Source organism: Pygocentrus nattereri, chromosome 1, assembly GCF_015220715.1.
Source record: "Pygocentrus nattereri isolate fPygNat1 chromosome 1, fPygNat1.pri, whole genome shotgun sequence".
Taxonomy (NCBI): Eukaryota; Metazoa; Chordata; class Actinopteri; order Characiformes; family Serrasalmidae; genus Pygocentrus; species Pygocentrus nattereri.
In genome coordinates this window covers 47,377,920-47,405,919 of record NC_051211.1, presented here as the reverse complement: position 1 = coordinate 47,405,919, position 28,000 = coordinate 47,377,920, and the positions used below count along the sequence as shown (strand labels likewise).

Here is a 28,000-nt window from a genome sequence, read left to right as displayed (position 1 = left end):
TGAATTTATCTCCTTCCCCATTTTTTTCATTTTCATAAATATTACATTCATATCAGGCTATTGTGCGCTGTGCATCGGTTACGGCCCCCTACATTGTTGGTCATTTATTTTCAATGGAGGAAACAGACGAGCCCCAAACAACAACATTACCCGAATGTACGAATGAGAGGCCGAAAAGGAAGGCGAGCTGGAGGAGAAAGTCTGCTGTGGCGGACGCAGAGCCCGAGTCTCCGGGGAGCAACGACAGGAGACGGTGAGGAGGGAACTTGGCGATCAGCCGCTCGGACAGCCAGCCAGCCAGCCGTCGACTGCCTTACTTAGTTAACGCTAGCTATAAGTGCTGCGCTGTTGTTCTCGACACCTGTTGTGCCCACAGAGCTGAAGTCAGCCTCCTATTCGACCTCTTCTTGTTCCAGTTTTCCCGTTCAACTTCCAAGAAACCGGCGAATAAGAATCCAACTTCAGCTCAGCCTTGTGTTTTGCCCTCTTTACAATCTCTGCAACGTTACTCGATGCATTAAATGATCTTTTTTTGCTGTTCGGGTGGTATTTGGTCGAGTGTTGCTCGGTTTTTCTTTGTGTATAACAAGCTTAGCAGTCATTTAAACTAGCTAAGTTAGCTGTAGTTAGCTAACTGGTCGGTGATGCTACTTCGCGTTTAGCCTTAAGGCCTCACTATTTTCTCTCACGTTCATAACGTGTTTTATCTCCATTAATGCTATCGTCGAAGCAGTTAGGTTCCCTTAGTTAGTAAAACCATTAAAAGTCATGGATTAAACTGTAATAATAAGAAACTTGGTAACTTTAGCTGAATAAAACATGGTGCCCAGCTAACGTTAGCTAGCTATGCTAAAGTTTTTCCATTGTGTTATCAGACGCGGTTTGGGTACTTAACCTAGTTAGGTTAACTTACATAGCAAAGTACGTTACCTGACTAGCTGGGTAAGTTAACTTAAAACAAATCATCTAATGTTTGTATTTTTTTTTTATTAAACTTGTAACTATATCGCTAGCTATATGTTTACCGGAAAACAAGACCTTTAGTTACGTGTTCTAACATGCCTCACTTAAAGGGGCATTCCACCAAATTTCAAAATTTCTGAACAGTTCAGTCCCTGAGATGTAAATAGTCGTTCAGAGTGGTTTGACATGAAATGGTTCATTGTAGCTAAATTTACACACTCAGATTTCTATACAGGGTTGGTGATAGGAACCAGGGATCACTGTGTCTACAATGCAAATACAGCCATTTTATTTACTGCCCAAACCCACCAGTAAACCTGCACTTGTCTTTTGAGTTGTTATAGGTAATATTAATAGTGGTAAAATAGTCATAACTCTCTAAAGTAAGTTTTCTTTGGGGGCTAATTGGCCACACACTTGGCCCTGTGTGTACCTCTCTGCCATGAATCAAGTTATTTTCACCCATTCAAATACATTTTAAGCCAAAACTGTCATAAAAAGTATGTCACACACCAAGCAGCATATATCTAACCATTTCATGCAATAACCTAAGTAAGAGAGCTTTTAGAGGTGGACAACTGGTTCCTGTCAGCACCATTGAGCAAATCTGGGAAGTTACTAATAGAATGGAGCATTTTGAACCAAGCTGCTCTGAATGGCTTTCTTTGCATCTCAACATTAATAAAGTAGTTTTTTTGTGGAGTTCCCCTTTTAAAACATCAACTGCACACCATTTGTATTGCTAAACTGGTTATGTTAGCAGTGAGAAAGTACGTTTTGCAGGGTTATGATTGATCACTGGTCTGTTTAACTACATGGTCTGTGTTATACTGCAGTTCTCCGTTTTCCCCTCACGGTGGAACTCTGTTCACACTGATAAGAGCACATCGTTGAGCATGTGCGCCTTAGAAGTTCAAAGTCAGCCTGTTTGCCTGAGTATAAAGATGACTCACTTGTGTCACACTGACTTGCTTATTTAACTGTACCATATATACAAGCTTTTCTGGAAATATTTAACAGTCTGAACTGTTATCTTGTTTTTTAGTGGTAATATGAAAAATGAGAACCTGTCAGGAACCTGGGCCATCGCTCTAATCCATTTGAAGCAACTGTAATACTGTTCTCTGAAAGTATGATGTTCTTCCAATAATTTATGTCCAAAACTGGTCCAAACAGTACTGACCCAATATATTTAGCAAATCTCTCCAATAAGCCCTGTGAAAGGCCACGAAGAGCATGAAAAGGTTGTTCTAGTTTGAGCTAAGATAAGAAGGCGAGAGTTTATGTTGGCATAAGCTGCCAGTTTCCGCCTTCGTCTTGGGTGCTTTCAGTACCTCCTGCCAAGCTCCATGACCTCTGTGACCACTCAAGCATCAGATGTGCTATATCTTCATTACCAGAGGAACATTGGAAAATTATGACCATGTAACTTTGGAAATGGACTCCCTTTTGGGGATGTGCAGTTGCTCTGGCTATTAACCCTAATGATGTATTTAGTAAGGAAGAGTCAAAGGTATAATTGTTGTGCTTTATGGTTCCAGGGTTGTCCTTCCGTAGCTGTTTTGCTTTGGCCTTTATAGGCTGATAAAGGTTTGCTTGCATTGTGTTCATGACATTACTGTAAAGTTTGTATAAAGCTTGTTTTGACTAATCAACAACCCAGAACATTAGCTAACAGATTTGTACAAGCATGATGAAAGACATCCAAGTTGTGTAACATAGTTTTAGTTTAACATGACCCTAAGACTTCCTGTAGGTTTGTTCAATGATGCCTTGAGGAGTAATGACTATCATTTGTGTCGCATGTGCTTTCAGTATTGTTTTGATGTTACGATGAGGCAACAGATTTGATTTTCATAAAACTAAGGCCTTTACTGTAAAGGGAATAACGAGGCGACGCCTTGTTTGCAGGTAAAACTGATTACAAAACATCTTTTTCTCCATGCCAGTAATTACCTCCCCAGAATTTCTTTTCAGCAGAATCTTGTGGCTCTTGAAGTTTCTCAGTTGTTCTTGAATGCACAGGGAATTTTTCAGTCACCCGCTCTGTTACAAATACATGTTAGTTGATGGGCTAGAGTTTAGGCCTGCTTGCACTAGACTGACTAATTCTCTTTGTCCTTGTTGTTATAATGACCACTGAGTGACTTCATATTATAGCCTGTAGACTGGGCCCTCTTTCGTTGCAATGTAATATCATACTCTGCATCCCAGTTACGTCGCCATACAAGATTCAGAGACTTTAATGGTGATGTCACATCAGTGTACGCAATTTGGCAAGTTAATACCTTATTGGTGTGCACAATCGGAAGCGTTCCCACACTCTTAGCCATTTGACACGCTTTTGCTCTCAGGCTGTTTTTTATTTTATAGAGTACAAAAGTTGTGTGCTAGCAGTAAATATCGCACAGGTATTTGTTATAAGAATTCTGTGGAATTTTATGGTAGCTGTGTGAGTGCGTCAGAAATGCTTTGTGGGTGTGAGGAGTCTGTTTTAAACACCTATATGTGTGTGAATGCCCTGAATACTCACAAGACCCATGCCATTCATACCAGCACCCAAGGCACTGTTGTTGTTGCAGCTTCCTGAGAAGACTGGATAATTTCCCCTAAGCTTGAGCACTGTCTGCACCACCTACGCCTGTCCCACAAGCAAGCTGGACTCATCCGCTGTTTCTCTTTGATCAGACGACATAATGCTGCGATCATGTTGAAAGTCCTCCAGACCTTAAGGCCATTCATCATTCAGTCTTTCGTTTCTCTCAGCCATATCATATTCTCTTTCATGGGTGTGTGTTGCGTTCAGTTTGCTCAACACCACCTTCTGGTAAATTATTCTATGGTGATATGATCCTAGATCATACCTGCCCTTGTTTGCTGCATATGATCTCACATTTTTTAAAAGCAAGGTTCTGGTCTGTTTGAATACAGTTGTGTGCAAAAGTTTGAGTGTCCCTGGTCAAGTCTCTGTGTTTTTTTTTTTTTTTCTTTTTCTATGTGAAAATAAGTTTCTCCACAGAGAACAGGTCTGCACATTTTAATGTACAGTTAGTTTTTTTTTTTTTTTTTGCATTTAACATGCTGAGGAAAAATGAAACAATTGGCACACGTGTTGTACGGGTATACGTTAGGCTCAGCAACTTAATATAAATTGTGCAGTAATATATCTAGAAAAATCAGCAAAGCATGCAATTTTCAACAGAAGTGCTCCAATGTTTGCATACATTTGCATGTAAAGAGTACAGGGGCAGGTTTTGTGTGTGAGGTGTCAGTTCGCCATATACAGGGTGAGTTAAAAGTCACAGGACAGGTTTTAATTTGTTTTGTATTTTATTATTGACTTTTAGCTCTGGGATCATCTCAAATAAACTATATGCTGAGAAAATCCGCAACAAACGCCACCTTCAGCACCACATCATGGAGGCTAGTGACAGCATAAAAAACTAAAACGGTGTCCTGTGACTTTTGACTCACCCTGTAGATTTGGACCTTGCTGTTGTGACTGTTCAGACCACCCACAGCCTTTCAGCTCTCTGTGGATTTGTTTTTAGGATTCTCTGACCCTCCCTGTTCACCACTGTGCATCTCATATCAAACTTAAGCATTATTGCTCATACAGGCACCATGTAGAAATCATTTTACCGAAAGGCACTCCTTTTGATCGAACCAGCATTTGGTCATACACAGGCACGCTATTACCTTACTTGTCTTTGCCCAACTCTATTCCAAGGTACCTCATTTGAATGCTTGACAACTGATGGCCATTAATTTTTCCACCCTTATTTTATGCACAAGCTTGTACATGAATTTACGTTGAATCTTTTAGTGATTGTTCATCCAGAAGATGGCTATTTTTTGCTCCTCCTCTTTTGGTGTTCGTATTTATTACCTTGTTGCACACACTAAAAGAATGCATTTATATGCTGTGACATGCGTATGCGTTTGAATGCTGGGTGGTCTTTTGCTCCTCTCCATGCTATGCCACCTGCACACATTCCCTGGTCGATGCATGGTTGAGTGAGAGGGCAGCTGAGTGGCACAGAGTTAAGGTGTATTAGTTGCACTGTCAGTGAATACTGGGTGCTCATGCAGTTTTCTGCAGTTCAACCTGTTGGGCAGGACCATGGGATCACCCCCTGCTAGCATAAAAATATTTCTTTCGAAAGCTTATTTTATGTTTTAATGTTGATGAAGAAAATAAAATTCTGTGGCCATATTACAGAAACTTCTTTAGTCACCATGACCGCTTGACTTGAGCCTGAATTTAGGATGGAAGCTATTACAGAACAGTTCTGAATTTCATCGTCCTGTCCTAGACTAATCGTCTGTGTAGATTTTGGTATGTCAATGCTTATTGGCTCACAGGTGCTAAGACTGACTACTTAGATATTACAATATGGTGTGGAATAATGTGGAATCTCTATAGTACTGAAATAATATATTTGGTACTATAAATGTGTTGAAGTTCAGTACTCAGCTGGGCAATATGATAGTGTTGTTATGATAACTATATAAAGCTATATAAAGAAATAATCAGTTGTATTGTTTTTGATTGTATTTGATGGCACTAGTGGCTCTTTTTATCAGATGTCTGAAAAATATTTTGTGTGTTGTAAAGTTTTGTCATATCATATTTTTGCCATATCGTCCATTACTGCTTAGCTCTGCTGACCACTGATATTAAGTTTTTACTCGTCATTGTTCACAAAAAGAATATAATAGGCATATATGGGCGGATGCAACTGGTCATTATCATCATGTGATTTAACCACACAATAACAATCAATTTCTTCCGCTGTTTCTTTCCCTGATCCACTCAGAGTCTGTGGACTTTGAGTGGTGAGCTAATCCCTGTCAGGGTTTTTAGACTGCAGATAAGCTGATGAATGCGAGAATATTTCAGTGTGGGGGGCCCTCACCTGTGCGTCTGAAAAAGGACTCTTGTTATCTGTGCAAACATGACCTCACGGGCACAGTTGTTACCAGGTCCCAAATAAAGAGAGAGGTGCAGGGCTTTGTGGGCTGCCGGAAACAGAAAGAGAGGGGCTCAGCTAGGAGGAGAAGAGGTAGCATGTTGGTTTGTCTGAATGTAATGGATATAGAGGGCAAAAGAGAGAAGAGTTAAGACCCTGGTCTGAGAGCCCACGGTTGACAGCCCTGTTTCTCTCTGACTGGCTTTACTCTCTGCTGAAGATGCAGCATCACAGGAAGCAGCGCTACACCAGGCTTGGGGTGTGGTACGTATTGTAAGCGTGGAAATGTGTGATTGATACAAATAAATCCTTAACTTTTTTCCCTCATATTTACACAGTAACATGGATTTGTATTACTGCTACTACTGTGTTCAGGTCGGGGTCTTTATACAGTTTGGTGGTGGAGGAATGCAGATATATGGCTTCTGTGCCACATATAGCTTACACAGTTCTAGGTTCATTGGGCTGGATCTTGTTTGTCTTGGTTGTTGTTGGAGCATGTTTGGTCTGGGAAGACCAGATAAAACTACAGTCGTTTTATAACCTTTGGATCATGATTCATTTTGTTTTACTCCAGCTGACATGCATGACTTAGTTCATCATTTTTTGAACTTGGTCAGATGTCACTTCGAGTGTTTTTATAGTTCCATGATTGTTGTATATGACTTTTTTTTCCCCCTCCCTCTCTCTGTAGGCCTCCTTTGAGAAGAGGAAGTTCTTTCACATTTCGAACACCTGGTCCCCAGTGGGACTTCAGTTTGGTAAGTTCAATCATCATGCATGCCTTTTCTGTTTCTGTTTGGGTGTCTTTTTTTCCCTCATGTGAAACAATTGTACTGAGAGTTGTATTAAGAGCTAGGGAAAAAAATGGTGGAAAAAAAATCAATAATCACTCTCAAAAATACCCCCAAAATCTGTCAGTTCCAGTACACGCAGACTTGTTGATATTGATACACTTCACAGTGTAGATAAATGTAAATGTAGATAAATGTGCAAGTGTGCACATTACATTTACAAATGGTGGTGGTTGTTGTTGTTGTTATTCAAACTAAAGATATGCTTATATATAGAAATAACATTAATCATGAATGTAGTATAGCGTCCATATGCCTGCTTGATGTATACACATGAAAAGAAGGGGTAGGCTAACATCACCAATCACAACAAACACTGACTCAATAGTTACCCAAATATCTTAATTTTTTTGCTATAGAATTATATCCCCAAAACTTGTCTCAGCTCACTTAAATAGCATCCAAGTCGTCATGAAGGTCACACAAACTTTCTGATGTAGGTTAGAGCACATTATGACTATGACCGTGAGCTATAAAATTTAGTCACTATAAGAAATGCTGACTCTAGATCAGCACTCCTGCTACTGAGGTGGTTGGTGAATAACAGACTCTGTAGTCTAAAGTGGCTGCCTGCAGTTTTGTTCATTTTTACAGTTCACAGTAGATCGTTCCATGTCCTCGATAAAGTCTGTGGCTCCGTAATTAAGACCCGAATGCAGTTTGCACTGATGAAAAGAAGTTTCGGTCATTATATTTTTACAGAACTGAGTTGGGCTGTTTAGGTGACTATTGAGCCCTAGTGTTTGTTAGCAACGTTAGCCTTGTTACTTTAATTTTAAACCATAGAAGCAAAGACATCAGTCTTGTCTTAACTGATAGGCTACATCTGTGGTGAGTGGAAAATTGGGTAAATTAGATTTTTGCCAGACTGCGTTGTCATCCGGTTACATACATTTTACAAAATATAATTGGGATATTGGTAGAACATGGGTCCCCAGCTAAAGGGCCACCATCCAGCACAGTTTGGTGATTTGTACAAGCACACATGATTCAACTTGGACACTGTTTACCAGGTTTAGTAGCTGTGTTAGCAGTAAAATCACCAAACTGCACTGAACTGCATCTCTACAGTACTGAAATTGCGTACCACTGTGGTAGACCATATAAACGTAATAGATGTGTTTATCAGTAAAGTGTTCTTGTTCCCATCCACCACCCCCTTCTGATTCTCAGACAAAAACAAGGGACACTATGGTGGGTCTAAAGGTCCCTGTTTATAGATTTTGTACAAAACATATTGTACCTCTCCAAACCCCTCCTCTTTATGTGATACAAACAAGAGCCCATAATCTTTGAATGTGTGCATGCATAGGGAGCTCAAAGTGCTCTTCCTGTCCTCCACTGTCACCTTGGTCATAAGCACAAGTGACAGGGTTGCTCTGTTCATTCTCACTTTCCTCTGCTAGTCCATTAGCTTCAGTGACGATATTTTTTTTTTTTTTTACCGCTTTGTTTTGTGTCCGTCGTTTCCACAGTGTCCTTCCCATCTGCTACTCCCGTGAGTTGTAGTCTGAATTCCTTGGTCCTCCTTTTCTGTGTGTGTTGGAAGTTTTGGACTGAGTATGCTGAGCATTTACATTTCATTGTCTTTTTGTGCACATTCTCAGTTTGTATTTAGGATTTTGTGTTTTAGATCCTGCTCAGTACTGAACAGCAGTGTTAGACTTTATGTTGTAATATCCCAAAAGGCCACAAATGATGCATATAACACTGAGTGGAAACTGCGTTGCAGCGGGACCCCCGGAGAAAAATGAAGAAATACTGCTCTTATAGATTGCAGGAGTCTCGAGTGATTAGCTGTTGCTCTGTAGTCTTGCCATGATCGGCACCCCAAACGTGTCTGTCTTTTTGTATTTATTGTTATTGTCTTGAATGCAAGATTTCTCACCTATTTCTCACCAAAAGTGTGTGCAGGGAAGGTTCAAAGGCTTTGTAAGCACAATGAAGTGTTTGAGACTCCTAAAGTTCTGCTCTTCAGATACAAGTCTAAAGACCCTGTGCTCTTGTTAACGTGCTGGTTTATTTAACATTGGTTTAGATGTGTCATCTTGATCACCTGCCTTCTTTTTTGAAAGTAATCAATTGGAGCATGGTCTTTTTAAGTGGAAAATACAAATTCAGCATTTCCCCATGTATTTTTATTTACTTATCTATTTATGTATTTATTTACACCTAGTTTGTAGCCTTCACTGAAAAATAAAGGTCATGCATTGAATGGAACCTTAAAATCTGAAGTTGATGAAGACTGTAGGATCCTTCAAATGCAGCCAAAAAATGTTTGAGAAATCCGAGGTCTTTACTGTTTAATTCACGTGTAGAGCAAAACGGGTGTTAAAATAGCAGAAATGGCTGCGAGTAGTGAAATGTGAAATGTAACAATGTTTTAAGTGTAAAATTTAAATGTTTCGTATTGCATACGCCATTAAGCCATGACGTTAGTGTGGCCTGTTCAGTCTGCCTCGAATGTGTATGAGCACTGAAGTGGAGGCTTTGTATATCAGGACTGCCAAAGTCTCGCCTACCTCGTCTCTAGCCCTGACTTTTACACACGGCTTCTGTAAGGTTTAGATTTTCACCGTACAACACTTCTGTCCCAAAGTGATGTCAGCAGGTGAGTTTAATCCTTTCATATAAGCTCTAAGGCTGTTGCGTGACTTTAACCCATCTGATGTAGATAAACAACAGATTCCATGATTCCACAAGACTGCCTTTCTCCAGCTCTCTTTTTTTTTCTTCTTCTTCCCATCATAATAGAATTAGCATAGCTCCCATTCTGCCCGGATCAGTTAAGTGTCATTTGATTTAAATGTAAACTGTCTCTGATTTAAACCAGGGAGCAGGAGGGAAGATTAGAAAGGGGAAAAAAAGCCTGAAGCATTCCACAGTTTATGAAGGCCAAGTGAAACTCTATCCATCATTCATCTGAGGAGAGTGAGAGAGGGAGGGTAGGAAAGAGAGGAAGAGAAGAGGGGATTGCTTCATCCTGTGCCAAGCGATTGCTTTGATATGGAGGGTTTTTTCTTCTTTCTAGATTGTACGTACGCATTAGCTCATCAGTATAACACATGGGACTCATTAAGGTTCCAATTGAAGCTTCATTATCTCACCTTCAGAACCCTGTTGAGGTAAAAGATGGGCACACTTCACATGCCCCCCACCCACCTGTTACATCTCCATGCCAACCTTTTGAAAGGTGAATGCGGGTTGGAGACTTTGATGTGGAAACACTTCCGTAGCCTGAGTTAAGGCAGATTGCGGAGCCTCAGGGATAATACTGTATTGAAAGCGTTCGAAGGTTCTCTTGGAAAGTCTGCATAATGAAAGATGCATTTCGGACGTCTGCAATGTTGAGATTGTGTTGAGTTTCCTGGCCTATGCCAAACTACACATGAAGCTTTAGTCTCGAGTATGAAGGTATTTACAAGAGGATTTACTGTCACTGTCTCAAAGCATATGTCTGGTCATTCACATGCTCTTGGTTTTTATAATTGAATTCGGTTTGCTTAACAGCGGTGACTTATATTAATTTGTAGAACTTATGTGTTTGAGACTCATTTCTGTACGTGAAATTGTCAAATGGCACACCAGTTCAAGATTATATGCTGAAATCAGTTCAAGTTCAAGAGGATTTGTCATTTTAGGTATAAACAAGTACATAGTGAAGCAAAACTGTGTTCCTCCAGGACCATGGTGTAACACAAATGCAAAATAATGTAACATACACAGTACAAAGAGTACAGTGCAATAGGTATGAAAGACTTGGAATAAATACAAAACAAGATTAATGAACACAGGACAGGTAGTGTAGATCAGAGTTTTATCCTTTGTTTTTAGTGTATTGACGGTGCTCTGTTAATTGCGTGCATTTAAACTTGATGCTTTTTTTTCCGGGCTTTGCCTCAGGGGACTGCTTTCTGAACTCTTTTGGGGGGGAAAACTTTTTTTAACCTTTTTAACTGCTCACGAGTTTTCATGTCTAATTGCTTGGCCTCATGAGAACAGTAAGGAGGAGTGACGACCTGTCAGACTGGATTATTTCTGTACCCTGCTGCTGGAGTAAGGCAAAGGAAATGTCAACATTTATTGTTTTTGGATACAGGTTCTCTATTAAATTGCACAGTTTAGGCTGGAGTCTCTAGATAGCCTAAATATTTCTGTTTGTGCTCGTCACTGCCCACTCCTGATGTGCCAGTTTAGTATTATTTGTTTGGAAAATTCATAATAAAGCAAATACTGGATTGGCTCACCTTCGGAAATATCTTCTCTCTGCAGTCGTTCCTGTGAAAGTGCTTGTCGGGCGTGTTGTGTATTCAGGCTGCAGAGCTCTCTGTGCTGTTATTGTGATTTCCATTTGAATCTGTTAGGCCATAACAAAGAACAGCCCCCTGAAACAGGGAGTGGCTTTGTTCTTTTTCTTTTCCTAGCTAGCTATTTTAAAACAGTTAAAATTAGACCTTTGGTCAGAGTTTGTGAGACCTTGGAAGTAATGAATGAGGTTACGTTGTTACTTAGTATGTTGCAGTGACATTAATGCTAAGTGATTGGTTCGGTGTTTAAACCATTGTTTGTTGGTTAACATCAGTATTTCTTAGACTGAGAACGTCCTTTACAAAAAAATTCTTGTCTTGGAATAAATATCAACTAGTTTCCCCTCTTACATTACTAGGTCTTCCATGCTGTTAATTAAGCACTAGAGCATCTGACTGAGCTCCCAACCTCCAAGTTTGATTGTCAGAGTTTGTCGGAAGTGGAAATTGGGATGAAAACTGATTAAAATACCATGTAGTGTACAAACAGCTTTATCAACATCTGTGTATCCCAGCCATATTTTCAGTAAGATTGCACTTTAGTTATGCTTCTTCTATTCCATAGAAGTGCAAACGAGTCCTGTCTCGTTCCAGCTTAGTTTGTGTCACAAAATAACTGAGACTTGGGCTGTTGAATGCTATGCTATATACATTTTGGCCTGATTATAGGTTGTGTGTCCTTATTGCAAGTAGACAAGAAATTCTGTGAAATACTGAAGTCCAAGATGCTCACAGTTTTGTAAATCTTTGGTACCCATCTTAACTCTTTGGGAATTGGAAACCTGCTCTAGAATCAGACCTTGTCTTTTGATTCGATATTATTTGTTTGAAAAGTACAGAAATATGTGATTGTATAGGCTTAACAGATTCTACTTTACTCAAGATTTCACTGAATCACCTGTGTGTGTGTGTGTGTGTGTGTGTGTGTGTGTGTGTGTGTGTGTGTGTGTGTGTGTGTGTTACTGACTTCATTGCTACCCTCAGCTGCCATCTGCTGCCACTTTCTGCTCATTTTGGCCCACACATGGCATTCTGTTAATAAAGTACTCACAAATGGACAATATAGTCCTTTGGGCCTCCTCATAAGACACTTGAAATGTACTGTTGTGAAGAACTTTTCACCCATTTGTGTGTCCTTAAAAGTTGAAGAGCTTCTGCCTGCTTTGTGACTTTACAGAGCTCTAATTTGCCACCAATTAAAACGCCAAGATCTTGTATTTCTAGTTTTGCGGAGTGACTTCTTGTAGTGAAACAAGCAAACACACTGCAGGTAGTGCTTTTCACCTGCTGAGCCTCAACACTTAAACATTCACACACTTGGATGCTAAAATCTCCTGGGGGTAAGGATGTCCTTCCTGATTTTGCTGGGTCCCCCTTGGGGGCCATTATAAATCACAGCTATGTCTGCCTTCAGCAGACACCCAGCCTGCAGGCCATGCAGTCTGAAGCAGCAGGAAGCAGAGACTTTATTCAAGCTTATTTTATTCTCACACCAATTTTATACAAAAAGTGTGTATTGCCATGTCTGTATGCTAATTTGGCTGTTTGTGACCGCATTAAGGTTTGTTTTATGGTTAGAATTTTTAAATATCTTTGTTTTGTTTTTAATTGTCATTTTTTTTCTCTACACAGAAACGTAAGCGCAGAGAGAAAGACGATGATGCTGTCAGTCTTTGCAGCTTTGACTTTAAGGTGAGTGGCACATGAATTCAGCTTGGAGAGGACTTGTTTAGACAACTTATTGACTTCCCTAGTCTCTAGAGCATGCTCAGAATGCAAGTCCATATCAGACCTTCCTCTGTTCTATATATAAACCACTAAAAATAAAGTCGAAGAAAAGCGATAAAAACAACCTTGCAAGTTTCTCAGAAGCATCCTAGATCATCAGGAGATGATAAAGTATAACTGATTTACAGTAATCTCAACACTATTTTTGGCTAGCTGTTCTTAGGAGTCTGATAAAATCATGTTTGTTTATAAGAGCAAGCAATCGGGCCAGCCATTATAAACTTCTGGAATTTAATCTCCACATGTATCCATAGTTAATCCCTACTGTGTTCTTCTGAAATGTAAACCTTGCATGATTAAACAAAATCATTACTCTTAGATCTAGAAAGTTCAGCATGGTGATACTGTAATGTAGGAAATTGTGCCAGGTGTAGAACTGTTTTGCAGTTCTGCAACTCTCTCTCTCCTGTGATCTTCTGTTTTTCTTTTTCCATAATATCTGCCATTGGATAATTAGCTCCCGTATACTCTTCCGTAGGAATTTTCCTGTTGTGACCGCTCAAAAAGCAGCTCATGCCTGCAAGCTAGATTAACCGAATAGAGAAATAATCATTAGTTGCAACCGTAGTGTTATCCTGCTTACAAATGAGAAACCAATGTAACGGTAATGTAAACAAAAGCAAATTCAGGTTTCTTACGTTGTTTAAATTTATTTCAGTGAGAAAATGAACTAACTGAATTAACTGGCTCTTGTTAACTGGATAACTGGATAACTGGATGATGTTAGCCTGGAGCCTTACAATATCTTTATTGAAATGCTACCTCAGTATGGTGTTAATTTCACTACACTGTACAGGGGCTGGCCAATATTACACTCTTTTGTCGTTATCGTGATAAAAATTGTCACAATACTCTTTTCTGTTCATATTTCGGATGTCGTCGGTACTTAAAGAACACGGACCAATTTGCAAAGAGAGCAAGATTAATTCTGTTTAGAAAGATTTAGTGCTGCCTGACATATATCATGACATATTTTTTCCATATTCTTAATTCTGGCAGTACTGGGGCTTTTTTTTTTTTCTTTTTTTTTTTGAGTTCTAACCTATCAAACTTCAGAAAAATAAATCATTATACATGTTGTGAAAACGTCTTCGAGTATTGCGATTAAAATTTTTGCCTTCTTGCAAACCCCTGTATTATGCTCAGCTTCACTGAAGTGATCCTCTTTTCCACAAGACGTTCTGTTTATCAACCTGTGCGCTTAGGCTAGTTAGTTTAAGCACTTCCATCTTCCTCTGTCAACAGGAACAGAAAGTGTCTTGGAACTCAGGTGCATTAGTATAGACCCCCTTTACTCACATATTGTACTTTTTGTAATGTGCTGTGACTTTTGTGGGTGTTTTTTTTTTTTTGCCACCATTACTTAAACTTCTCTCTGTAGCACATACAGTCTCTTTTTTGAAACACACAGACGGAAGCTATATTTCCCCCATGCATACAGAGTACATTGAAAGCTGCCAAAAATAACGTGCATACTAACATTATTCTGCAGTTTTTTGTTCACAATGACTATAATCAATATAGTCTGCTTTGTCAAGACATCATTGTAGCTCTAGATAACACTGCACTTTGTGTTTCTTCTCTATCTTTAGTTTATCTTTTAACACTAAATAAAGCATAAAACATATGCTACACTAAACCGTAAAACTTGTGGATTAGAAAAGATTTGTCATTTAATTTCCATGATTACTTCTATGCCAGTCTTTTTCCCGTAAGTATTACGTTATCCTCCCTGTTTGAGAACGTGTTTTCATTCTATTAATAACAAAGAATGAAAACTAGAGCCAAATTCAACTTTTTATACCTTCCTCTCAAATTCCTTTGTCTCTGTTCTGCCTTTGAAATCTCTTTTGATTAATTGCTCTGGATTAAACATTTCTGAGATAAATTAATGAAATTTCTCTTTTGGAATCTGTCGCGCACAGATGCGATTGTGGGGACACTTAGGCCACAATCTTGGCTGAAACCACCGTGTCTGAGTCCAAGTTGGTGTGAAATACACACATTTGTTTCTTTTAGCTTCAGTCTTGTCGTTAAACATGTTTCACCAGGCCATGTTCTAGGCTTCCACCTTTCACCCTACCCCCTGTTTAAACATACCGACACACACAGATGCGCAAAGCCTAATCTATGCATGACGTACGGGGGAAGGGGACCTCCAGGTGTTCTCCACCTCCCCTAGTATTGCCTTGTAACCCATAACAAGAGAACAGAAGTGTTGGTACCATGAACTTTAAAGGCCAGCAGAAGTGAGTAAACTGACACACACACACACACTTGTATTAAGTGACTATCACTATCGTCAGAAGCTGCTTCAGGAAGGATAATCCTTTAAAAAACAAAGGTGCAAGTCAGTTTTTAAAGATCCTGGATTTTCACATGTTTACAGGGAACAAGTACATAGAGACAAGCCATGTCATCTCCCTCTGTAGACTCCTGATTGCAGAATTTCCTATTAGCATTTCCAGCTACAAATTACTCTTACTTCTGAAATGACATCTAGTCTCAAGTATTTCAGTTGAATATTCTGAGACTGTTCTGCCAAATCCCCTGTATAAACAATCTGATTAATCAAAGGTGATTAAAAATAATGCATTGTGTACTGCAGTGTGCTAATCACTGCTAATTACAGTGTCACTGAAAATAATAGGAACTACCCTAAGGCTGTTAAAGAGTCTGTGTGTTAAGTAACTGTAGTATGAGCACAACATACAGTTAGTCTGTTCCCGCGTCTGCCGTGTAAAGTCAGCGAGGTGTATCTGTGTGTGGATATTAGTTACCTGTTCTGTTTGGTGGCAACCGGCTCTGTTTGAGGGTGTGCACACATAGTCAACTCCACTTAAATAAACTATTGTGCAACATGTGGAAGTTTGATTTCATGTATTTTGATTCAAGTGCCATATAGTCATTCTGTGTAAGATTAGCTGGTGTGATTAATAGAGGGAAAATAATAATAATACCACACAACAGCAGGTCCATAGATTTTGTGTACAGCTGAAATACTGCCAGAGGATTTTCTTCCTGGGCCCAGTCTGACGCACACAATTGCATTTTGAGTCCAAACTCAATCTGAGCCTGACACGATTCTGTCTAAAACCAGCTTGACCTGAACCGTGCAGAACTGACCTGAGTATAACAGTAATGTCTGAAACAGACCCAGGCCTGAATAATACCTGACAGGATAGCAAAGGATAGTAACGCTCATCATTAGTGCAGATAAGTAAAGCGTAAAACAATATAGAATAATATGCTATAAAACAATCTGCTGTCTAAAGTTAAGCTTAAAGTCTGCTTGAAAGAATTAGTCAAATCATGCTTTTAAACTGCATTTCTCTTGTTTTCTTGTTTGGATAAACTTTCCTTGATGCACTGTTCTCATGCCTCCACCTGCGTTATCCTAAAACTTCATTTAATTGAATAGAACACATTACATGTAAAATTTGGAACATATGAAAGTTTTTTGTCCAAACAAATTACACATTGCTTATTATTTTAGCGGTACGAAGCTGTAGTTTTCTGAATCTGTTCACTGTTTGTTCTGTTTTCTCACAAGCCTGTGTCTTGTGGACTTTGGTGCTGAAAGGGGGGGGCTAAGATGCTAAGATGAAACTATAATAGGTAGCAGTGAAAATTAAAGGTTAGGATGAAATGCAGTATAGTCTGTTGAGTGTGAGGTGGGCTGTGAAAACCTAATCTTGAAATTTGAACCCAACCCAAGCCTGAAAATGTTCAGGAAATGATGTCGAAACCCAGTATGAGCAGTTTCTGTCTTGTTCAGACAGATATTCCGAGCTCTGATTTTGTAGCATCTAGACAGCTACACTCTCAAAAAACACAGAAGTGTCACAAAGGGTTCTTTTTGCAGTGCTGTTAAAGAAACACGTTTTTGAAAAAGAGATTTGTGATTTTAATATTCACTTATTTTTCTCATCCCATTCTTGTCCCAATTGAAACAACTCTGTGTAGTTTTGTAAAACTCTGGAGATAACCTCCAAAAGTTATACGTGGGAATTGTAATTGGAAACGTTGTGTTTAATATTTTTAGCTCTAGACAGACTGTACATGCTTCAGACTTGCGTTTTACTTGATTTTATAAACTCCAGTAGAAAGTTGAACACCACAAATGAGCTGTGAGAGTGAAGGAATTAAGGCATCACGTAATAGAAAGGTTTTGTGCTAGTTTAACCTAGTTCACATAACGTGAAGGGTCTTTAAGCATTAAAAAGTTTGTTCACACACATCTCAGTCACAAAAGTAGTTCTCTACAGAGCATTGAAAGGGAAACAAACGTGGTTCTTCAAAGAATCCTTAGTATTTTTATCAGTGTAGCTAGCATAAAACAAAATATCAGTGATATATTTCAATTGCCTCTGTAGGACACTGTCCAGTGTTTCTGTTCTGCCCTTCATAGGAACTCATATTTTGTAGAGATAATGACTGATATCTGTATCATAAATCACATGACGGTGTGAGTCTTTGTTCGAATAGTATTGCAGTGTATTTTCAGTTTCTTTCTTTGTAACAGGATGAAACCTATCACTTATCAGAAATTATGAAACTGTGTGAACAGATTGAGCTACCCAGAAATGTCTGTCTTTACAACATATAGGCAGTGGGTGGAATGCTAAATTCTTTAGGCCTCCATGGAACTGTTTTCTTAGTTACATTAACCTTGTAGCTCCATAGCGAACTACAGAATCAGACTTTAGACACCAGTGTTCCTGTATATTCCTGTAAGGTATGCAGGAGAGGGAATAGAAAGGAAACATTTCAGGAAAAAAAAAGGAAGGATAAACAAGATTCCAGGAGAAATGCAGGTGATTTACACTGAGATAGGAAAAAAAGAAATAAATAGGATTAAAAAAAGCGAAAGAGATGAGTAAAACATCAACTGCTCTGCCTCTTACACACTTCCCACACACAAGTAAACATAAGGCTTTTGCGTACATACTGTGCAGGCTTGCTTAGTGTTCTCACACCTTTTGTTAAGGAGGTTGTCATCTCTTCCGATCTGTTCAAATAAGGAGTTTTCTACACACACCATCATCTTCATCTGGAAGTACATCTTTGAAAAAAATGCAACCGTGGGATCCCCACCCCCTCATGACCACTGAAGAGAGGGTTACCATAGTTTACCTTTTTGTGTTTGTTTAGTGCAAGTGTTTAGAGTGTGGAGTCCAAAGATAGTGAAGTAATGTGAGGGAATAAAATGGATTTCTTGGATCATAAATGCAATGGATCATGTTTCTCAGGAGATCTCATGATGCTTCAGCATCACTGCTAAACATGATCCTTTTGACATTCTTTTGAGTCTATTAGTGAGGCAAAGATCCACCAAAAATACATTGGTATTAGAGGTTCCTCTGGTCTGCAGTACCTCAGCTTCCATAAGAGGGCAGCAGTCAGCTCAGCTGAGAAGTGGCAACTGCACAAATAGCTCTGCAGGCCTTATTCTGTGGAATTGTGCGACTGAGTTGTCTGATAAGAAGCATCAAAGGATGTTCAACATCCCTGTTTTTGGTAAGGTAGAGTGTAGTGACTCAAGTATGTGGGTGAGTGGGAGGTATGCATTGAGTTTCATACCATTTCTCCAGGTGTCTGGGTGTTACCCTGCAGGAAGCAGAGCCTGAGGTGTTGTGCAAGTTCAGCCATGTCTGCCATCCAAAAGACTGCCAAACCCCTTGTCAAAACAGAAAGGACAATGTGCCGTATCTTTCCATATTATAAGTGTGGAGGCTGCTGTGTTCTCTAGTTGATGAACACACATACACCAGAGAACGCCCAGTGAGAGTTTCACCTAGCTTGCAGAACCCATTTTAGCCATGATTACTTGATTAAACTTGATGTCAAAGGGACAAAACGATCTATTAGCCTCAACCATAACTATTCATTTACGTTCTCAGTGAATTTGGAATGATTAGTTGGCAATAGACCTGTCACGATCGTGAAATCTTTGCTGACTGCTAACTGACATTTAAATAATTGTGATTAACATTGTCTTTTATGTTCACTGTGTGCAACTCTTAAGGTACAAGCTTTAAGTGGCCATTTTGGCTGATTAGTTATTTTGCCTCCTAGTTGTCAATGCTCAGTAGCTCCCAACTGATGGCGTCCCAGTAGCTCCCAACTGATTGTGAGAGCAGTGTTGGCAATTGATTAAAATGTGTAATTAAAATTCTGCCTTTGAACTTTTACAGTAAACAATTACTTTTTTCCTGCCCACATTATGGTAACATGTATATAAAAAAATATTTTGTAACCATCAAAATAATAATTTGCTTACTTGGTAACTAATATAACTATCATGATTAAAACCTGAAATAAATCAAAGCAAACTGCTACACTGTAAACCAAGTAAAAAGCAAAGCCTGCTCCTATTTTAACCCCAGTACCACAAGGCAACTTTCCATGCAAGAGCAGTGCTGCATATGTGCAGTTTCACACTTCAGTATTTACATAGCAGGGTGAGTGGAGGGCCACTAAACTACTGTCCTCCATTTGCTTAGCACACTCAAGTCTTATTTACACCATTTTACACCTAGCTTACACGTACAATATGCTCAGCTCCATTTGCACAGCTGAAGCTTTTATTTAACTGTATGGGAAAGTAGCAGTAAATACTGTAGGTGTAGACTCTCACCACATACAGCACACCGCAGGGGTCATTTTTGTACTCCTTACAAATGTAGGTGAACTGGTTGTGCAGCATTGGATGCAGAGTGTAGATTGATGTGGAAGGTTTTGTTCAGGTAGTTCTGTTTTTTTGGTGTGGCCACGTTCAGTTTCTCACTTCTGTCTACTGTGAAACTTTTTGTTACCTTTGGACCAAACTACCCCCACCTTTTAATCAATACACAGAGACCAGTGGGGTGGATGGATAGGTGGGTGGGTGCCTCAGCTTTTACTCCTTAAAATTTCTACTGATCACCCCGCCACCCCCTGGTCCTCCTGCCCTGCTTTGCCTGATGAGGGTGATAACGACTCTCTTCTTTATTAGGCAGATTTCAGAAAACAAGGCACTGCACTTTACACCTTCCATACAGCTTGTCAGTGGCTCTTGTCCCAGTTCACATTTACCCAAGTCGTGGACTTTTACTCCTCTACTTTAAGCTTAATCACTTGGCTCATGTCTCTCTAGTCATGTTAAATTGAGAAAAGTGTTGTTTAAATGCCTTTGAAAGATGTAAAACCTTGACTAATTCCAAACAAGGAATTACTTAGTGTTACAGTAGTGTCAGCTGTATGAGTAGAAAGCACGCATAGTGTAACTATTTATGTATTAGTTTATGATGCTACTTGAAAAGCTCTCTTATTGCAGTCAATGAATTCTGATGCTTCCAAGTTAGAGCTGATATAATTTTTATAAAATGGGTTTAGTTTAGATTGTGCCAGTATTGAACCTCTTTTTGCCTTATCACCTTTATGAATAGTCTATATAAACTTCTGTGTACTCCTACACTTGATCGTTCATTAATTCCTACTACATATTTTATGTAGTTAGACTACTCTGTACACAGAGGTTTTTTGGCTGTCCTTCTGTCTGGTTCAGGACATTTTTCTTATTCCCACCCCTTTCTTTCTAAATTGGGTGTGGTTTTTCAACTAGGCCCCTCCTTTCCCCAGCGCTAAGTATTTGAGTTCTCTGCCCTCCCACATCCACAGAACAAAGTTGGAGGTTATCAGAGCACACCGTGTATGCGTTTTTTTTGTGTGTGTTTTTAGAAGTTAGTGCCGCTCAGGCGGACAAAAGTTTTAGGGTTACAGACGTGGTTTTTATTCTGTTTGTTTTTTTATTTACTTTTTTCATTCTTATTTTTTTAACTGTTTGTGGACTATCGCTAACTCTTGGGAATAGAACAACCTTACCAGTGGATTTTACTGAAAGAAATGGTGGCTTACGATGAACCTGGTGTGGTGCCTATCAAACGGACTCTACAGAACATAGACTACCAGAACCAGGCTTGTAAAGAACTTGAGGTGAGATTCAAATGTTTCAAGATGCCATTATACTATTTAACTCTGGCAGTGTTTTCCTGGTTTGTACATAGGGGAACATGTTACACAGTTTGTTCCCACTGTGCTATCAGTTGAGTCAGAACCTTGCCCTGGTCTTATCTTCACCTTAACAACTCTGTTCTGTGAAGGCCATGCAGGTGTGTTTCTCTAAGGTGTGTGTTAGAGTAAATGTGTGCGTGTTAAAAATCATACCCGCGAAGCAGGTCAGAGGTCCACTGCCTGTAGCCACTGGACTAGCTGATTTTGACTTGCTGTCTAGATATAAAGGCATTTTGGACTGGCCTGCTTTAATGTTCAACCATGTGTAAATGAATGTGCCTGGATGGAGTGAATGAGTGACTGCAGACCTGAATCGCAGGTAAAGCAGATCGGTAGACTGAAGTGCCTTCAGGGCTGCACACACTGGGATAAAAAGCATTCCAGCATTTTCACACAAATGACAGACTATGGCAGCCCATAACCCAGGTGTGCCCCACCACCCATGCTCCACCCAAGCTTGCTGAGAATAGCAGCAGTACTGTGAGGAAAGAGGATTTAGATAAAGAGCTGGTTTGCTAAATTCTGTACTTTGGTCGCTTCTTCCCTTTTGTGGTTTCGGCTCTGGTGACTTGGAAGTGGAGAGAGAGAAGTGGTTGTGTTGCCAGGAAAGCTGAATGAGAAGTCCAGCAGAATTATGAATGAGTTAAGTAATTTAGGAACTGGTGTCCTCAGACTTCATTTTTTGCGGTTGCCTCATTCCGCAGTACACATTATATTTCTCCTTTTTCTTTTCTTTTCTTTTTTTTTTTTAAGTTACCCAGCAGTTTCACAAAAATGCCTTCAGCCTTTTTCCTGAACAGTAATCTGAACATTGGTGTGGTCTGCATTGCAAATTAATGGTTGTTCATCTGGGGACTAAATAGGGGACACTCAAATCCACTACCCACCCCGCTTCATCCCCAGCAGAGACCACAATCTGACCAACAGTATGTAAACTGGTTCCTTAGGGGGGCTTCCTGGGGCAAGGGCCTGCTCTCCTGCAAGGTCCCTCACAGTCAGCAGTGCCATAAATAGCTACCTCTATCTGTCTATCTGTCTGCCTTGTTGCACTTTCCAAAAGATAGTATACAGTGTAGGGGGACATTTGTTATTGGAGTGCCACTTAAAATGACAGTAAAAATGCTATCAGCAGCTGAAACCTTGCCAAGGTTTATTTAAAGCCACCAATCACTTCATCACTTTACACATAAGTTTATTCTTTGGCTTCATTAGCTCATGCATTTAATTTTAGTTGCCAGCCTTTATCTTCAAGTCAGGCTTCTTCTAATCCAACGTAAAGGTTTCCCCCTCCTTGCACTTCCTGTGAAGGTTCATATGTGATCATACATTCATATATGAAGAATAGCAGAGTGAATTATTTGGTCCGTTTGTCTGTCTGGTGGTCTCAGATAGCCAAGTTGGACCTCGGTGGAGGTTCCAGCTAAAGTAAACTAGTGGATCTACTCTGCAGCTGTTTGTACTGGTCAGAGCCTGAATAGCAGGACTGTTCATCAGTCTCATTTTGGCAAGCTGAACACAGCCCCCATCACAGTGCTGTGAACAGGAAGCCAAGTGCCCATATTTAATAATGCATTTGAAATGAATTATGTACATATAGTTGTTGTTGTCATACTGTTATGTTGCAAGTGCAGTGTTTTAAGATGGTGATTTAAAGTTTAAAGCAATCCTGGATGTCTACTTTGACTTCTTCCCCCTCCCCCTGACGGTTTGTTGGGATTGGCTCAAGTCCCAGTCATTATGGAGTTCAGGTGTGCTTCTCCCTCTCATGCAAAAGCCCTGTAGGGCCTGTCTCAACACGAGACTATCAGCTTCACTCGAGGATTACAAGCGAAGCATGAAGGAAAAAATGGAAGGGCAATATGGAGGGGTGTGTGTCTGTGTGTTTGAGGGGGGACTTAAGTGCGCCTTGTTTACAGGGCTTGGATCTATTCCCTTGGTCTGGACTTGGGCTTGTACATATATATATCAATGATGGCACTTCAACCCCTGTGGAAGTAAATTAAACAAGAGAACAGAAAATTATAATGTGCTATTGTCAGTCCCCTATGCTGCAAAGAAATTATGCATTTGTGTCAGCACAGCTGAGCAAGGGGTCTTGAGCATTCCACAGATGCCTCAGACCCCCTGATCTCTAGGGCTGCATGCAGAAAGGGCCCTTTGTGCATTTTTTTTTCTTTCTTGCTGAGGGGTCTTCCACACATGATGTGCCCCACAGCTGCTGTCTCCAGGGATTCCAACTTCTGCCTGCATGTCCACAGCCCAGGAAACGCCAGCCAGTCTGACCCTAAATCCACCCCTTTAGCACCTCTCCCCTTTCCTCTCCTCCCCCCTTCCATCCATCTCTCGCCTAGCCTGGGCTGCTCCCAGGCATGCGGTGGAGTCCAAGAGGAAAATGTGTCCTGTGACTGGTCATGCACCTCCTTGTTTTCATGCGAGTTTAGTCAGCCGACCAGCTCCCGTGTCCTCTGGCTGTTTCCGAGCCTCATTCTGATTGTGTCATAAGACACAGTTCAGTTTTTAATTAAGCTAAAGTAATTTTTGTCACTTGTGGTCAGATAGGTAGATACAGATAAAATATTTATTTTGTATCTCTCTCTCTCTCTCTCTCTCTCTCTCTCTCTCTCTCTCTCTCTCTCTCTCTCTCAGGAACCCAGTACTAAGCGCGTGCGGCCATTGGGCCGAGTTACCTCGCTGGCGAATCTCATCTCCCCCGTGAAGAATGGGGCCGTCCGTCGCTTTGGCCAGACCCTCCAGGCCTCATTTCGGGGTGACGGGCGGTCCCCAAGTGTGCCCCAGCACAAGGCCTGCAGCAAGGCAGCGGCACCCACACCCCCCAAGCGCCGCAACAGCACACTGTGGTCCGAGACCCTAGACGTACACCAGAAAGGCACATTCTCCACTAAGGAGATCAAGCGACAGGAGGTGAGTTGGAGAAAGAGAACATCACAGAATAACCTAGACTAGGAAACCCCCCCTCCCAACCAGACGCTACTGAATCAGGCAGAGAGACTTATTAAACCCTAAGGGCCTAGGGCTTGGACGCTTTCCTGTTTTTTTTTTTTTTTCTCTCTCTCTCTCGCTGGGGCTGGCTTTGTTTATTTGGTGTGCTCTGGCTGAACAGAGTGGAATAGAGCATTGCAACTGAATTTTTGTACCTCATAGCCAGACACTCTGAGCTAACAGAGGCCCACTGGTGTGACGCATAGACCTCCACTCTCTAGCCTCCTTAGACAGACATTACAGCTGACTGTCACAGCACAAACACATTCCGCACCTGAGAGAGAACTGAAGAGGGGGAAAAAGCATGGCATTAAGTTCATTCAGACCTAGTTAATGGATGCCTTTGCTGAAGTAGTCTTTTTTAGGCTTGTTGATCATTTTGTTACAAACATACGAAATGCCTAAAGTAACACTTCATGTACTTTGTTTTATTCAGGCAATCTTTGAGCTCACTCGTGGAGAGCAGGACCTGATTGAGGACCTCCAGCTCGCTCGCAAGGTTGGTATCTTTACAGATTAGTGCTTAAGTCAAAATGCAAACAGGTTGTATAAGAGCTTGGCTGTGCTCTCATACAGTCTAAACAGTTGCCTTTTTTAAGTAACATCACAGTGGACTGTTATGAACCGATGGATTGGTTCTTTGTTTACAGGCATACCATGACCCAATGCTGAAACTGTCAATCATGTCCGAGGAGGAGCTAACAGCCATCTTTGGTGATCTGGATGCTTACATCCCACTTCATGAAGGTGAATATAACACTCTTTCTCCTGTCTTTGTGTCTGTGTTTGTAACATTCAGTGATGCTAACATCTCACCCTTCTGCCAGATCTGTTGGCTCAGTTGGCCAAGGCTACAGGTCCTGACGGCACAGTGGGAGAGATCGGCGAAATCGTAGTCAACTGGGTAAGAGCTACAAGTTCAGTTTCATTCTTCTCATTACGTAGTATCAAAAGTGTTATTTAAGTTGCTGACACTCCATCTCTCCATAGCTGCCAAGGCTGAACGCATACCGGGCGTACTGCAGCAACCAGCTGGCAGCCAAGGCCCTTCTAGACCAGAAGAAGCAGGACCCACGGGTGCAGGACTTCCTGCAACGCTGCTTGGAGTCGCCCTTTAGCAGGAAACTGGACCTGTGGAGTTTCCTAGACATCCCTCGCTCACGCCTAGTCAAATACCCACTCCTGCTGAGAGAGATTCTCAGACACACGCCGCCCGAACACCCGGACACCACCAGCCTGGAGCAAGCTGTGAGTAGAAATAGAACGATTTAGAGAGAGAAATACGCAAGCACATTTCCAGAAGAGTTTTACCTGTAGAGACATTAGGGAGTAGTTTATAAATGGTCTTGTATGTTTACATCCTTGCAGGTCAGCATCATTCAGGGCGTGCTAGCAGATATTAATATGAAGAAGGGAGAGTCTGAGTGCCAGTACTACATTGATAAGCTGGAGTATCTGGATGACAGACAGAGAGACCCACGCATAGAGCAGTGCAAGAGCCTGCTGTGTCATGGGGAACTGCGCAACAAGAGTGGAACGGTAAGTCTTACACATACAGACACATCACTTTTTCTGCCTGTATCCTCATGAGAATTATCGCAAATTACTAGCCAAAAAAGTCAGTTATGCAACACCCGGTTCTAATCTTTAAAGTGATGACAAAGTGACCCAGGAATTTTTTTTTGTAATGATCACAACATGGAAGGCAAAGAAACTACTTGGTTTCTAAGTGTCTAGACAATCTGTCCAACAGTCTGTAATCTCTTCTAATCTGACCTTTCTACTCTCCTCTGCAGAAACTGCATGTGTTCCTCTTTACGGAAGTTCTGGTCCTAACTCGGCCTGTGACGCGGAACGACCGCCACTGTTTCCAAGTATACCGCCAGCCCATCCCAGTGCAGGACCTAGTAGTGGAGGATCTGCAGGACGGAGACGTGCGCATGGGCGGCTCATTCAGAGGGGCCTTCAGCAATGCTGACAAAGGTGAGATGAACTTTTTCTCCTGCAACCTTGCTGCATTCAGTGCCGGAACTGTTTAACATAAGTGCTGAGAGCTCACAGCTCTTAGGCAAAATATCAGAACTGATATCACATTAGCCTAAGTGATTGACAGCACAATTTGGTTATGTAATGACATTAGAAGGACCTTAATTATGTAAGAGACTTTGTCATATTGGTTTGGGCTATTGGTTAATCTGCAGCCCCTCTTTTTTTTTCTCATTCATTTAACACTGCTCATTATCTCTCTCCTCCTGCAGCCAAGAACATCTTCCGTGTTCGCTTTCAAGACCCAGCGCAGGGCCAGTCTCACACGCTTCAGGTCAATGACATTTTCCACAAGCAGCAGTGGCTCAACTGCCTGCGCAGTGCCATGTCTGTCATCCAGAGCGAAGCCTCAGCCGCCAGCCCTGATGTCCGCTCCAAACGCCGCTCCTCCACAGTATCTGCTGTGGTCCATATGGAGGAGACAGATGAGAACCAGCCCCAAAGTGCAGCCCCCAGCTCACCTGAGAGCGACGAACCCCCCAGCCCTACTCCCTCTGCCACCTCCACCCTCTCTACCTCTTCAACATCCTCCTCAAACTCCACATCTCCACCCCGCAAATCCAAAAAGGATAAGCGTGTGCTCTGTTCGCTGGGAAAAAGGAAGGAGACCATGGTTTAGTACTAACCAGAGGACTCTTCCAGGACTTAAGCTCATCCTTGGGCAACCCCAGGGTACAGTGGACTTGTATTTATGTGTGTGTGTGTTGGAACCATGTGGTTCTGCAGCAGTGTTTTTGTGTTACTGTCCTTAATGGCAGCTATACCCCCTCCACTCCAACCCGTCCCACAAGGGAACAAATCCGTTCCAGAGACATGCAGGACTCTCAAGATGGACTGCCTGTTGTGATCTAAAGGGATTGATCACGAGAAAAGATTCACATGCACATGCACATATTCTGTAAGAGGCTTTGTGCGAGTGAGCATGAGATCACACATCTCCTGTTTACTGTTAGTTAGGTATTATTTTTGATTTTGTTTGTAATGAAAGTTTTACCTTTTTATATATTTTTCAATCAGAAATTTACTGTAGCTCTTTTGTTTTCATTGAACCAGCACTGTTTAGCTTTCAGCTGAAAAAATTGAGGATATTCAAGAAAAGCAATAAAGTATGAACACAGCAAAGAAATGAAGAAATCGGAACTTGGAAACATCCAATACTCATAAAAGACTGATTCAAAGCTCTGCTGGAAGAGTCTTATTTCAGTACATTCCTATCAACCTCCATTTCATCACCCAGACTTTATGGCCATGTAAGATTTATCACAGTTGGCATTAATTTAAATCCAATAGTTTTATTTTTTTTTTCCTTTTCAAAAACACAGAGTAATGGCAGTGAAATGGTCATGTAATTTACACTGTTGACAGATCAAAAAATGTGGTATTTTATTTTACTCATGTAAAATTGAAACTGAGCCATGTTGGCTTTTTTATTAAGAAAGCTGACTCCCCCCAACATGAAATGGTTTATTTTTCAATGTAGCATCTTGCATGGAGCTTTACTTGTGGAGTCCTGTCTGTGTGAACAGAATGGACCATGGCGTGTATATGCTTGTCTAAGCACAGGAGTTCACTTAAACGACAGTCATCGATTGCTGGCAAGGAACCCGTAAGTTGTATGAGGGCTTGAGAAAAGTTGACGCAAGAATTGATGGAAACTTTGTATTGTATTGGATGAGAAGAGACTGACTTTGATTCAAGGTGCTGCACACAACTACAGATGTGGGTCTGATTTGTGTTTTTGTTGTGGTCTCTTGAGCAAAGTATGAAAGTTTGATGCGCTGGTGAAAAGCCTGCGAGTGTTGTTTTCAAAGAAAGATGAAAAGCATGTTACTAGAAAGATGGAATTGTTGAAGGTTGAAGAACGTCAGTAGAACATGGAATCTGTTTGTATAAAGACAAAGGAATATGTTGAATTTTGAAAGACTGCAGTGGGCTTGTAAATGTGTTTTGATGTAAAAAAGAAAAAAACAATTAATGGAACAATAAAGGTCTGTGTAAGATTTGCATCTGAAAA

General features: G+C 40.8%; 1 protein-coding gene across 2 annotated transcripts; it reads left to right on the top strand.

Annotated features, from left to right (window-relative positions):
• The first annotated feature begins 4 nt into the window (after positions 1-4).
• net1 (neuroepithelial cell transforming 1) lies at positions 5-28,000 on the top strand. 2 transcript variants are annotated; one of them, XM_017712192.2, is made up of 11 exons: positions 5-253; positions 6,631-6,697; positions 12,730-12,789; positions 23,587-23,862; positions 24,377-24,439; positions 24,591-24,687; positions 24,768-24,844; positions 24,931-25,188; positions 25,309-25,479; positions 25,737-25,923; positions 26,199-28,000. In XM_017712192.2, exons 1-11 carry the CDS (start codon positions 114-116, stop codon positions 26,603-26,605), a joined length of 1,803 nt encoding a protein of 600 aa, XP_017567681.1. In that variant the 5' UTR covers positions 5-113; the 3' UTR covers positions 26,606-28,000. The 2 variants fall into 2 exon arrangements, with proteins under 2 accessions (XP_017567681.1, XP_017567682.1); XM_017712193.1 differs by lacking the exons at positions 5-253; positions 6,631-6,697; positions 12,730-12,789 and adding an exon at positions 20,560-20,862.

Coding starts and splice junctions, on each gene's coding strand:
- net1 (XM_017712192.2), top strand. CDS start 114: ATGGAGGAAACAGACGAGCCCCAAACAACAACATTACCCGAATGTACG. Junction 254..6,630: donor GGGAGCAACGACAGGAGACG/GTGAGGAGGGAA, acceptor CTCTCTCTGTAG/GCCTCCTTTGAGAAGAGGAA. Junction 25,480..25,736: donor TGCGCAACAAGAGTGGAACG/GTAAGTCTTACA, acceptor TCTCCTCTGCAG/AAACTGCATGTGTTCCTCTT.